Source organism: Triticum aestivum, chromosome 7A, assembly GCF_018294505.1.
Source record: "Triticum aestivum cultivar Chinese Spring chromosome 7A, IWGSC CS RefSeq v2.1, whole genome shotgun sequence".
Classification (NCBI taxonomy): domain Eukaryota; kingdom Viridiplantae; phylum Streptophyta; class Magnoliopsida; order Poales; family Poaceae; genus Triticum; species Triticum aestivum.
The window spans coordinates 207,677,556-207,690,009 of NC_057812.1; the positions used below are offsets into that span (position 1 = coordinate 207,677,556).

General features: G+C 45.2%; 1 protein-coding gene and 1 pseudogene across 2 annotated transcripts; one reads left to right on the forward strand and one right to left on the reverse strand.

The window, feature by feature from the left end:
• Positions 1-723: 723 nt before the first annotated feature.
• On the forward strand, positions 724-4,973 carry LOC123150717 (G-type lectin S-receptor-like serine/threonine-protein kinase SD2-5). 2 transcript variants are annotated; one of them, XM_044570552.1, is made up of 3 exons: positions 724-947; positions 1,555-1,652; positions 2,254-4,973. In XM_044570552.1, exon 3 carries the CDS (start codon positions 2,263-2,265, stop codon positions 4,777-4,779), a length of 2,517 nt encoding a protein of 838 aa, XP_044426487.1. In that variant the 5' UTR covers positions 724-947; positions 1,555-1,652; positions 2,254-2,262; the 3' UTR covers positions 4,780-4,973. The 2 variants fall into 2 exon arrangements, with proteins under 2 accessions (XP_044426487.1, XP_044426488.1); XM_044570553.1 differs by having other exon boundaries at positions 750-1,123.
• A 241-nt stretch (positions 4,974-5,214) lies between these two features.
• On the reverse strand, positions 5,215-9,550 carry LOC123150718 (paired amphipathic helix protein Sin3-like 4; annotated as a pseudogene).
• Positions 9,551-12,454: the final 2,904 nt, after the last annotated feature.

Consider the following 12,454-nt stretch of genomic DNA (forward strand, 5'->3'; position numbering starts at 1 on the left):
GAGGCCCGAGTGGGTTCGGCACGGGGTTGGTGGGTGCGGCCGAGGAGAGAGGGAACATTTTCTTTACTTGGGTGGGGAGGGCGAGTAAATATAGAAGTCCGCGGTGCTGAGAAGTTGTTAGGGATGACATTACATTCTTTTCCTTTGAACACAATACAGATGCAAGCGCTCATATAAACGCACATACACTCACCCATATAAACACACACACGCATACTCTATCCCTATAAGCACCTTCGAAAGACTAAGCCGTTGGTAGACGAGGATATTATTGTCCATCTAACCATCCCAACTACATGTTGCCCGCTGCCATCGCATTTTTCCCAGTAGCATATTCCAATGAGTGATGCTATACATACGACACATCTGCGTCCGCATCTTCAAAAATCGTAGGCGGTGTAGCAGCTCCGTTCCACTTTTCACTCCCTAGTTGACGTTTACCTTGCTTTTAAAACCGTGACCGCGCGCATTTTACTCCAGATTTTACACTTGCGTGAGCTAGGGCCTTCGCGCACGATCTCCAAGACCCACAAAATTTAATGCGCTAGCAAATCACCCACAATATAATCCGGTAAACAAAGTGATATGATATCCTCATGGACGCCCGATCTATCTGCTGCTGCTGGCAGCGTGGCCGTACGCACTAAACAAATACTAGTAACAAGCTAGAGAAATAAACAAGGAAGAAGGAGGGATTAAAATACGGAGCAGTAGCATCCCACTTGCACCTATCCGTCCATTCATCCGTCCATCCATCGATCTAATAACCTACGCCGGCCCCGTAGTTATTCGTCCCGCTGCGCCTGCCTGCTACCACCTCCCAACCACTCTCCCCCCACCACCGTCGCCGCCTCCTCCTCCGCCTCTTCGTCGTCGAGTCTACCCACCATATCTTTTTCATGGTCCTCGCCTCCCCCGGTCTCTTCCTCGTCCCCCCGTTCCTTCAGGTGAGGTGACCACGCCCGCCTCTTTTCTTGTGCTGTCCGCGTCGTCCCGAGTTCTTCCTCCTCCTTGGCCCCTTCCCCTATCCGTGTACGGATCTTTCTTGCTGGTTCGGTTGGCTCCGTGGTTTCTTTCTTTCATCGCTTTGCCGGTTTCTGCGCCGTGCGGATTTTGAGCCGAGGTGAATTTTGGTCCGCTTCTTGCTCCGGTTGCTGTTTTCTTGTTCCGACGAATTTGGCGTCTGGCTGCGCTCTGCTCCGAACGTTTTGTCAATACGCTCGAATTAAGCAAGAAAGGGACGAGGGGTTAAGTCAGCCGGTTTGTAGTTTGGATGTCCTCGTTGGCATGGGTCAGCTGCCTCGAATTCTCGCCGCAATGGAAATGTGTAGATTTAATGGAGCGCAGTTCTTTACTGCTCCGCGCCTCACTCTGTTCCAGATTAATCACAACCACTTGTTTCAAGCAGACGAATACAAAAATGGAAAAATGAGAGTGATGGATATTTTACCCTTTTTGTGTTCATTTTCAGAGAAACGCCGGCCTTTCTCCAACCTGTGTTCATTTTCAGTGCTTTCCCGTTACTAATTATTATCTGTATGTTTTTGGCTGCAGGATCCTGTCTAGGACCGTGTGCAAAACTATCAAATGTTTGTAGAGGCTTTGAAGAAACCAACAGCAAGTAGCTTGATCAGAAACCGTTCCCACCTCAGGTACTGCACCCAGCTCTCTTCCAACCATTCTTGCTACCAGTATCATGATTTATTCTTGTAGTAGTAGTCCCTTAAATCATATTTTCAGAGTCTGTAACACTGAATCAAACGAGTGCCATCAACGTTTGTTCACCTCATTTCTTGTGCAAAAGGCTATGGTGTGAATACGATTGGCTAATTCATGTTGGAAGTCATGAAAACGATGTTTGATTGGTTCCTTTTCCGTGAACAAAAGGGGAGGGGGGCTATCATGCTTTACACTTTTCCCAGAAAGTTACCGGGCAACACGGCTTCAGTATCAAGATCAAATAGCTGCGTTACTTTGCACATACAAATGTGGATTCTCCGAAAATACGCGTAGCTCGTAACCGTTATCAATCCCTATAGTTGTTGTAACAAGACATTTTGTCACCTATGCTAGAACAGTTGTTAGTGGAATTTTCCACCTTGCTAGTACAGTTGTTAGTGGAATTTTCCACCTACAGCTGTTATAATATGGAGACTGCCCACCAGCATTTCAATATCTAATTTTGCTCTATTGCATATGAAACTACTATTTCCTATACCAACTGAGATTCTAATTGTCTTGCGAACATTTCAGAGGACGTTAATGACTGGATGGTTTTCGAAGATTGCCAACTGGAAGAGCTCACCTTTCATACACATGAATGCACGGAGCAAACGTCAAGGCTCTTCATTATGCTTCACTATGCTGTGGATGCTTCTGTTCCCCAACCTCTGGATAATATGCAGCGGCAGTATTCAGAAACACATTCTCCTGCCAGGGTTCAGTGCCTCAGAAATGGATTACATTGATAACAATGGAATATTTCTGCTCTCGAATGGATCGGTGTTTGGCTTTGGTTTTGCCAGCAGCAGTGCGTCAGAGAGCACATCCTACCTTCTTCAAGTGGTCCACCTGGGCACCACTACCGTCATCTGGACTGCGAATGCTAACTCTCCAGTTTCGCATTCGGATAGCTTTGAGTTTGACAAGGATGGCAAGGCCTACCTGCAGTCTGCAGGCTCCAGTGTCTGGACTGCCAATATCTCTGGCAAAGCCACCTCTATGCAGCTGCTGGACTCCGGCAATCTTGTAGTGCTCGGCGAAGATAGCTCTTCTCCTCTGTGGCAGAGTTTCAGCTATCCAACAAACACACTTCTGTCTGGCCAGAGCTTCAGTGATGGTATGACACTTGTGAGCCATTCCACCGAACAGAACACGACACATACACTTCAAATCAAATCTGGGGACATGATGTTGTACGCAGGGTTCCAACCATACTGGTCCGCACTGCAGGATAGTAGGCTGATCGTTAACAAGGATGGTGCAATATACTCTGCGAACCTCAGTTCAACTTCTTGGTCCTTCTATGATAAATCAGGTTCTCTTCTATCACAGCTCATCATAGCGCAGAAGGGTGATGCCAACACCACGTTAGCTGCTGTCCTCGGTGAGGATGGGTCAATTGCCTTCTATATGCTGCAGAGTGCAAATGGCAAGACTAATCTGCCAATCCCAATCCCACAGGACTCGTGTGACACGCCAACCCACTGCCAACCGTACTCTATTTGCAATAGTGGGACAGGATGCCAATGCCCTTCAGGCCGCGGCTCCTATCCAAACTGTGACCCTGGTCTCGTATCACCTTGTAAGTCAAAAGAGGTGTTTCAGCTGGCTCAACTGGACAGTGGAGTTGGATATATCGGTACTAGCTTCACCTCACCTGTGCCTAAGACAAACATCACAGGTTGCAAGAATACTTGCATGGGAAATTGCTCATGCATCGCCGTGTTCTTCGACCAAAAAACAGGCAATTGCTTCATTTTTGACCAGATTGGTAGCTTGCAGCAGAAAGGTGCAAGTAAAACTAATTTTTCATCTTTCATCAAGGTATCTAGCAGTGGCTCAGGGCAAGCTGGGAGTGGCAATGACAATGGAAATCACAACATTATTATTGTTGTCATTATAGTCGTAACTTTGGCTGTCATTGGTGGCCTCATTTATGTCGGTTTCTTCATTTATAGGAGGAAGAGGTATCCTCCGTCCTCACAAGATGAGGCTGGTTCATCGGAAGATGATGGATATCTGCAGACGATATCTGGAGCACCAGTGCGGTTCACTTACAGGGAGCTCCAGGATGCAACAAACAACTTCTCTAACAAGCTTGGCCAAGGAGGATTTGGATCTGTATATCTGGGAACACTCCCAGATGGCAGTCGCATTGCTGTAAAGAAGCTGGAGGGCATAGGCCAAGGGAGGAAAGAGTTCCGCTCCGAGGTGACGATAATTGGCAGCATCCACCACATCCATCTAGTTAAACTCCGAGGCTTCTGTGCTGAGGATTCACACAGGCTTCTTGCATATGAATACATGGCGAAAGGGTCACTGGAAAGGTGGATTTTCCGTACTAAGGAGGGTGATCCCCTTCTGGACTGGGATACAAGGTTTAACATTGCACTTGGAGCAGCAAAGGGATTGGCATACCTCCATCAGGACTGTGAATCGAAGATCATTCATTGCGACATCAAGCCTGAGAATTTCCTGCTTGATGACAACTTCCTTGTGAAGGTATCTGACTTTGGCCTTGCCAAGTTGATGAGCAGGGAGCAGAGCCATGTTTTCACGACGATGAGAGGCACGCGGGGCTATCTCGCGCCCGAGTGGATCACCAACTACGCCATCTCAGAGAAGAGCGACGTATACAGCTATGGCATGGTTCTGCTCGAGATAATCAGCGGGAGGAAAAATTTTGATCCCGTGGAAGGCTCAGAAAAGGCCCATTTCCCGTCCTTTGCTTTCAAGAAGCTGGAGGAGGGCGATCTTCGCGAGATCCTTGACTCCAAGCTGAGGTATAACGACAAGGATGAGCGACTGGAGATCGCGATCAAGGTTGCTCTGTGGTGCATCCAGGAGGATTTCTACCAGAGGCCGTCCATGTCGAAGGTGGTCCAGATGCTCGAGTGCGTCTGCGACGTGCCCCAGCCACCGATGTCCTCACAGATCGGATATAGGCTCTATGCGAATGCCCTCAAATCGAGCAGCGAGGAGGGCATGTCGTCGGGGATGTCGGACTACAACAGTGAGGCTCTGCTTTCAGCAGTGCGGCTCTCTGGTCCTAGATGACAGTATGAATGATGTGTATAGTGTGTTTAGTTAGGATGTTGGTGTTCAATTTTGGGGTAGGGCCTGTTGATTTGGTGATCATTTGTTCACATTGATGTCATGTATATATGTTGATCATTATTTCAGGTGGCACTTTTTTATAATAGTTTTACCAGATGAGGTTTGTTGTGGAAATTAATATATCTTTTTTGCCAGATTTAGTTTTTAAGCTATAATTATTTTTCTGTTTTGAGAATACAGAACTATCAGCTTAGGACTCCCTGTGTACTGAGATGTCTCTCTAAATGGTCTTGGTAAACTTGTGGCATATTCAGATCTTCTTGGTTTTCGTGTGTGATCTACTTATATCAAAAGTTTGACAAATAATGCTACTCCCTCTGTTCACTTATGTAAGGCGTTTTAGGCAGTTCAGACAGCACCCAAAATAGTTCAACATCAGCTGTCTAAAACGTCCTACAAAAAAGAACGGAGTAGTGTATATCCACTCTTTCATCAGAGAAAAATCAAAAGAAACTGTCTTCCAAAGTAAAAAGATAGATTTTCGCTGAATGATGAGATCCATTACATACATCTGATCAACGGAAACTAGGTTTCACCTGAATCAGCAAAACTGCAGAACTACTGAAGGGGAAGAGAATGCTTGGTTTTCTTCCAGTTCCAGGTGCACACCATCTACATGCCGATGCAGGAAAACTCCAAGGCATCAACGCCATGGTGTGTATCGACAGGAATTTTATGTCGCCTTTCTTACCAATCTTCTACAATAACCGATGGCTGTTCGCAGCGAGAAAGAAATATGCAACAAACTTCTTTCAGGGCCATGCCGATGAGGAGCTGTGCTGCTTGCTGCGCCTGAAACACAGCAGGAACAGCAGTATGCAGACCAAAGCACCTGCCTGGATGGTCTCAAACTGACCATGGGTGACCATGATATAGCAGAAAATGATATGAACTAAACATTTGCCATCCTGCGCCGTTACCATCAGGTGAACAGGAAATCAGTCGCATGTGTAACATTTCCTATTATGTTACACAATTTCGCTGTTACTCATGTACTACAACTAGTTTCACTTTGCAAAATATTGCATGTAAAACTAAACTCTTTCATTTAGTTTGTCAATTGTACACTGAAGTTTGTCTTGAACAAGCCAAAACAATCGATTTAGTCTGTCCTTCCGAGAGATTCAGAGATACTATCCGCGCACCGGTATGCGGGCGGATCACAAAAGGATGAACATGATCACAAAAGCACCAATAAGGCAATGGGCTCTGAGGGGATATCACAAGACAGCAGTCCATGCACGCATTCCGTGTCCGGTCATTTTCATCGTAGTGCTGATCTTTAGCTCGCGACGGGTTATCGGAGAAGGAAGCTATCCAACGGCTTCTCAAACGCGAGGAGAAGGCTCAGGAGCAGAAAGGGCATAAGGAATATGAACATCCAGATTGTGTTGTGGCTGTACACAGTGCTTGGGAAAGAGGGGAGGGGTCTGAACTTCCCTAGCTCCTCTAGCAGGTCTCCGTGATCCCGGAAAAGAAGTAAAAGCTGCAGTTCGAGCAGGATGGATCAGACTAGTTGGATTTATCATGAACCAACAGGCTAAAAATTACTCTTGGATGAGGGTAAGGGGTGGGTCGCGATTGTGGTGGTACCTCGTTGTAAGCTTCCAGAGGGATCTGATCACTCCGGGTGAGCACATTGAGCAGTGACAGGTATAACAAGTAGTCACGGGCCTGTATAGAAGACATGATGCAATGTAAGTTGAAGGCCTGACTTAAATAAATTGAAGTTTTTTTTACAAAGAGTTTTTATTTCGTAAGGAAAGATGTTAGAGAAGCCCATATATAGTATATCAAATAGGAACCCACATTCGAGTTTGTGAGGACTTGAATCGATGTGGTGGGGTCATGCATCAACTCACCCAACCAAGTGATTTAGGCTCACTTTGACCCCCTAACGTCGTTTATTTCAGATGTCATATTCCACACACCCAAAGAAACATCAAGAAATCCTAGTAGTAAGAACATACCAATTGACTCCGGCTTAACTCAGCCAAATACAAGAGTGCAAGAAAATATGATAGAGGCTTTTTTCTTTCACGGTGAAGTGTTTAGAAGTTATGTGACCGTAAGAAATGATTGCTACACTAAGCGACCTGATGGATAACATGCATTACTAAGAATTGTTCATGCACAGTTAAACATGGCATAGACATTTAGCTTCACTAACATTCCTTTATCTGAACCCGTTCCCATGTCCAAGTTTCTTCGAAGCAATCATGTTTTTTTATGAATTCATATACACTCTCCTTATAAAGAAATTGTTTGTTAAATTTTAAAAAACTTGAGTTTTGTGGTCATACATGCACAAAAACCAATGTTTTTTTGGCTAGTCACACTTATTATGGTTCACAAACATGAGGGAGTAGTGCGAATTGGAAAATACTTTAGGAACGGAAATGCTTCACAAACTAGTTATAGCTAAAAGTTATATGTACCAGTACCACAGATCTATATCTATATCTATATCTATACCTACTATTAAAGGGAATAGGTATTCTTGGTTTGGTTTCGCTTTGTTTCGTCCCGTTTAGGTGATTTTTTTGGGTTTCGTGTACGCTCGTTATCCTGCCTCCTTACTTGCCCAGTTTAAACCAATTGGAAACCGACTCAACCAACGAGGCAAGCAATAAGGCAACGATCCGGAAGTCCATCTAGCGGTAGCAGGCCAGCCTTTTTTTTTCTGGGCTAGCAGTAGCAGCCTAGCCTGGCCTTTTTTTCTAACGAGCTAGCGGTAGCAGCCCTGTCGATGGATTGAAGGCAGCCAGGCCAGCACACATACATACGTAATCAGTTTTAGCTAAATCCATTGCCTAAAAAGAACTAAATAGTTCCGCCATGCTTTCTTACATTAAATCGTGTCAGTTTATATACATCATTAACTTGCTAGGTAGGAGTAACCAGCAAGCTGATTTGAGAATCATTAACCAGATGATTAAGGCATGGACGTAGAAAGCAATCAAATCTATGGGCACCGGTTGTGGCCAAATTTATCTGTATTCATGATATGCGTGCATATGATGCACAAGAAGAAATTAACTCTACATTCAGTCCGGTGGTGGACTAATTAAACTGGATTCACGACATGCATGCATATGATGCACAAGAAGGAATTAACTCTGAATGCCCCGGTACTGGTCTAATTAGGGGCTATGGGATTTATGAGATGCATAATTAAAATATTAAAAGAAAGAATTGCATGTCATGATCAATTGGACATTGTGAGAGGGAGTTAAATCTGAATTCCAAGGAAAGACGAGAGATGAAATCTCCTAGATTTTAATGGAAGGAAAAATAGTGCATAGAGAGATTAAATACGGATTGGGCTAAGGGCACTTTTGAACACATTATATGTACTTATTTAGATTTAGATACTCCCTCCTTTTTCCCTTTAAAGCGAGTAGTAGCTTCTTTAACGAACACCGTTCAAAAGCTGTTTCTCACCAAATTTAATTACACGTTAATTTTTTTTTCTTTCGTTGCAACGCACGGGCATTTGTGCTAGTATCCCCTATTTATTTTAACTTAACAAAACGAAGATCTACCTAAGCATTTCATTCTGCAGCTTAAATCAGAAATATTTCAAACCACAACTGCCAGTGACTCAGTGGAATACGACTTGTTCTCATCAGATTCCCATCATATGGATAGATCAACTCAAACTTACAACAATGCAGAAAGTTGAAACCCAAGACACACATAATATATTTGTATGAAAGGTATCAAGTCTGATGTTGTCAGACAGATACAGTATAATGAAACTATATTGCAGTCATAAAACAAGTGAGGAATACATCATACATGAAGTAAAATATTTCATTATTTTGTTTGATTAAATCATTTTTTTCTCAATGAAAAATTAGCTCCAACGCAGGTGATCCAAAGAGAGAAATACATATTTGTATTGTGCTTCGCTGGCAAGCATGGACTCAATCTGTGTACATCAATGATTGCTGACAACCTTTTCTTTCGAGAAAAGGGAACCATGAACAGTTTCAATTAATTGCTGACAACTTGCAAGGCACACAGGACACCAAATCATTGAGAAGGAGGACCCAAGAAAGTTTCTTGGTATGCACTCTAGACAATGAAAAATAATCTAGAGTCTAGGCGAGAACTGTGTATCACTCCATTTTTTTTGCCAATTATTTGGAACACGTCTATCACACCGTTATTTTCCCCCCAATATTTAGAACATGAAGCATGTGCTTTTGCACCCCTATTACGGATATATCGCCGTTGTGACAGAAATGCAATATCCAAGTAAGCAGCTAACACTGAAGATAGAGCGTTGGTTTGAGCCCAAGTCTACCTTACAAGAATTTGGTTACAAGAATTTTCTTGCTCTGGATTCGGCCAATTTAAGCAAAACGAATTGTACCATGGTAGCGAAAGGGGCATGTGCATTCCAAGAAACTGGAAACCATACAAACATTGGCCAAACATTTCACCAGGACTGATAATTAGCAGAGTATATTTTGGCCATGAACCAAACATACTCATAGCGCCCTGTCTATGAACACTGAAAAGATTCGCAAGTCACACTGCATGTCTTTTTATACTATTATCATTTTGCGAGGAAGCATTGTTCAAAGTTTCATTAATAAAATTTCTCACCTTAACTCTCTTAACAAAGCTAAGAGATTCCTCAAATGTGACAGGTTCCCACTTAGACATAGAGCCCCGACAGCTCAGGACCAGACCCTGGATTGCCTTTAAAGGCACAAAATTTCACAGATTCCTGCAGGTAATGATTAGATAATGTTAAAGTTTATATTCCACTAAAGAAGAGAGAAAGCAAAATGCACACACCCAACTTGCAGCTTCACAAAAAAGATGACCCTAAATAGTTCCTTTAAAGAAATATAACGAAATAATTGTACAATTTCTACTAAAAATAGTGCCTTTTACATCATCAGAAACTCAGAGCCAAGAGAATACAGTTTCTCAGACAATTACTCGAGAGCAGAACCAAAATGCTATAGCGAATTAGCAATTAAACAATTTATAACATCAAGGCATCAAAATTCACAAGATTTGATTTTAAGAAAAGAGAACGGGAGCATTCGAGCTCACAAAAGGTAAGCATCATAACTTTGTCAACACCAAAAATTATTTTAATTATCCTGCAGTGATCATTTTTGCAGGTAGAAGAGATGATATTCTGCTGGCAGCTATAAGAATAAAATAGTTTATTCTGACCAGCTCCATGGTCAAAATTCACAAGGCACAAATATCATCCACAAACAACAGGTACAGATTAGGGGCAGTCGCCACTCGCTAGGATGAGTAATTAATCAACAGATCAAGAAGCAAACCTATAAAGAGGATATAAACTGCAGTTATCAGAATCAGACGAACGCGTTCTTTTAGGAGCGGTGATCAAGAACGAGAGCCAGACCACCAAAATCCATCTCTAGGCAACGAAGTGAGGGTTCTCCCAAAAAGGAAGGGTTCTTTCTCACCTGGAAGAGACAAGAAATGGATGAGACTGGGAGCCACGGCGAACAGCTTTTCCCCCGAATGAGCGAGCCCTTTTGGAATCCGTCGGGCAGACCGCGAGAAGAGAAAGATTAGGTTGGAGATGGCAACAGGGGGAGAAGAGGGGAGACTAGAGGAAGGAGGCTGCGCAACAGCAACTGGGCAGGGTGGCAGCTGGGGGTTGGACTCGAGCGAAGTGGGGGGCGAAAGCAGAGACCGAGAGGACGAAGGACCAAACCAGGCTGGGAGTGCCAGGGACTAGGGAGAGAAAATATGCGGTGAAAACAAGCTGTAGTGGAAAATAGGTGAAACCAAACGAAAACATTCTCTTCTCCTCTCTCTCTCTCCTCCTTCCTTCTACTAAAAATATGTTTTATCTTTCGCTTCTTTTTCTTTCTTTTTTTTCAGAAAATTTTCTAATCTATTCCTCATCTGTGAAGATAGAACAACAAACATGTCAGCGTCCCAACTGCAGAAGCAGCGAAGATCGACCGGAACACAGCCAAGGCAACGAAGGAATCAGCAAAGTCGGCAACAAGAGGGAACACGCTGGCAGCAGAACCAATCACGGCAACCAATCAGGAGCAAAGTTGCGTCATCGCCATGCCACATCGGATCAAGCACCCCAACCGTCTGTACGTGGGGCCGGAGTGGAAGAACCATACATAAGGCACATCGTTCGGCGGGAGCATCATCCGGGCTTGGATCAGAAATCGGCACAACGGCTTTTCTTTTCTGTTTCCTCCCTGTAGCGAGTTGTATCTGAGTGATGAGACCGATTCAACCCTCCTGCCTGTAATTGAAACCTAGATCGAACTATTACCTAACATCCTGGTATCAGCTAGCCACCCACCACCCTTCGCCGCCGCCGTCGCCGCCCTGGAAACTCGTCGCCAGAAGCAAGCGCGCGACCATCTCATCGCCGCCATGGATCCCGCACTGAAGGCCTACCTCGACAAGATGAACGACGAGGCTACCGCCCGCGCCGACAAGATGCGCGAAGAGGCCGCCGCTCACGCCAAGAAACAAGACGGCGACACCACCGCGATTCTGCAAGCTTTGGCGACACAAAAAGCATGCATCGACTCCCTTGTCACCTGGAAGCCGGAGCTGGAGGCGCGATCCGCGCAGCTTGAACTCTTGGTCGCGGCTCTTCAAGCTGCGTCGTCCTCTACGCCGCTAGCGACCCCTCCTGCGGTCGCACGCGAGATCCAAGGGCAACCATGCCGCGGCGCGTCACTGCACACCGGGGATCCTTCGTCGGTGATCCCCGAGTCACCGGCGACGCCCCCGGTCACGGGTATGACCATAATCCCATCCCAACAGTCACTTCCCCTATCTTCGCAAATGCTAGCAGCCATGGGTCAAGCTCCACCACCGATGACATTTCCTGTCTTCGCGGGCGAAAATCCCCAACTCTGGAAAACTTTGGCAGGGCAGTATTTTCAGATGTTCACGGTCAACGAATCGTACTGCGTTCTGATGGCAATTTTGAATTTCTCCGGTCCTGCCGCAATTTGGTTGCAGTCAGTTCAGCGCAAGATCGCGGGTCTTACCTGGGAATCGTTCATAGCCCTGTTGTGCACACAATTCGGGCGTGATAAGCACCAATTACTCATTAGGCAATTCTATGCTATCCGTCAGTCTGATTCAGTCGCCGATTTCATTAAGCGTTTTGAGACTTTGATGAATCATATGATCTCTTACTCTGAACTGACACACCCTTATTTTTTCTTGACACGATTCATTGAGGGACTGCGGGCGGACATACGGGCGGTGGTGCTCATTCAACGACCGCCGGACCTCGACACGGCGTGTTCATTGGCTCTGCTTCAGGAAGAAGTTGCGGATGGCGAGCTCTCCATGCGCTCCGCACCCAGTCGTCCATCCTCGTCGCGCTGGGTGACAACCAGCACACCAAGTCTTCCAGTGAGCAACCTAAGGCCATCGACACCTACTGCTAGTGCTGAAGATCGCCGAGGCACTGATGCAGCAAGAGCAAGTTTAGCATCAGGTAGCAGCAAAATTTCAGCACTACGCACATTCAGACGCACTTGAGGCCTTTGCTTTAAGTGTGGCGAAAGGTGGGGCAAGGAGCACACATGCCCACCTACAGTACAGATGCATGTTGTGG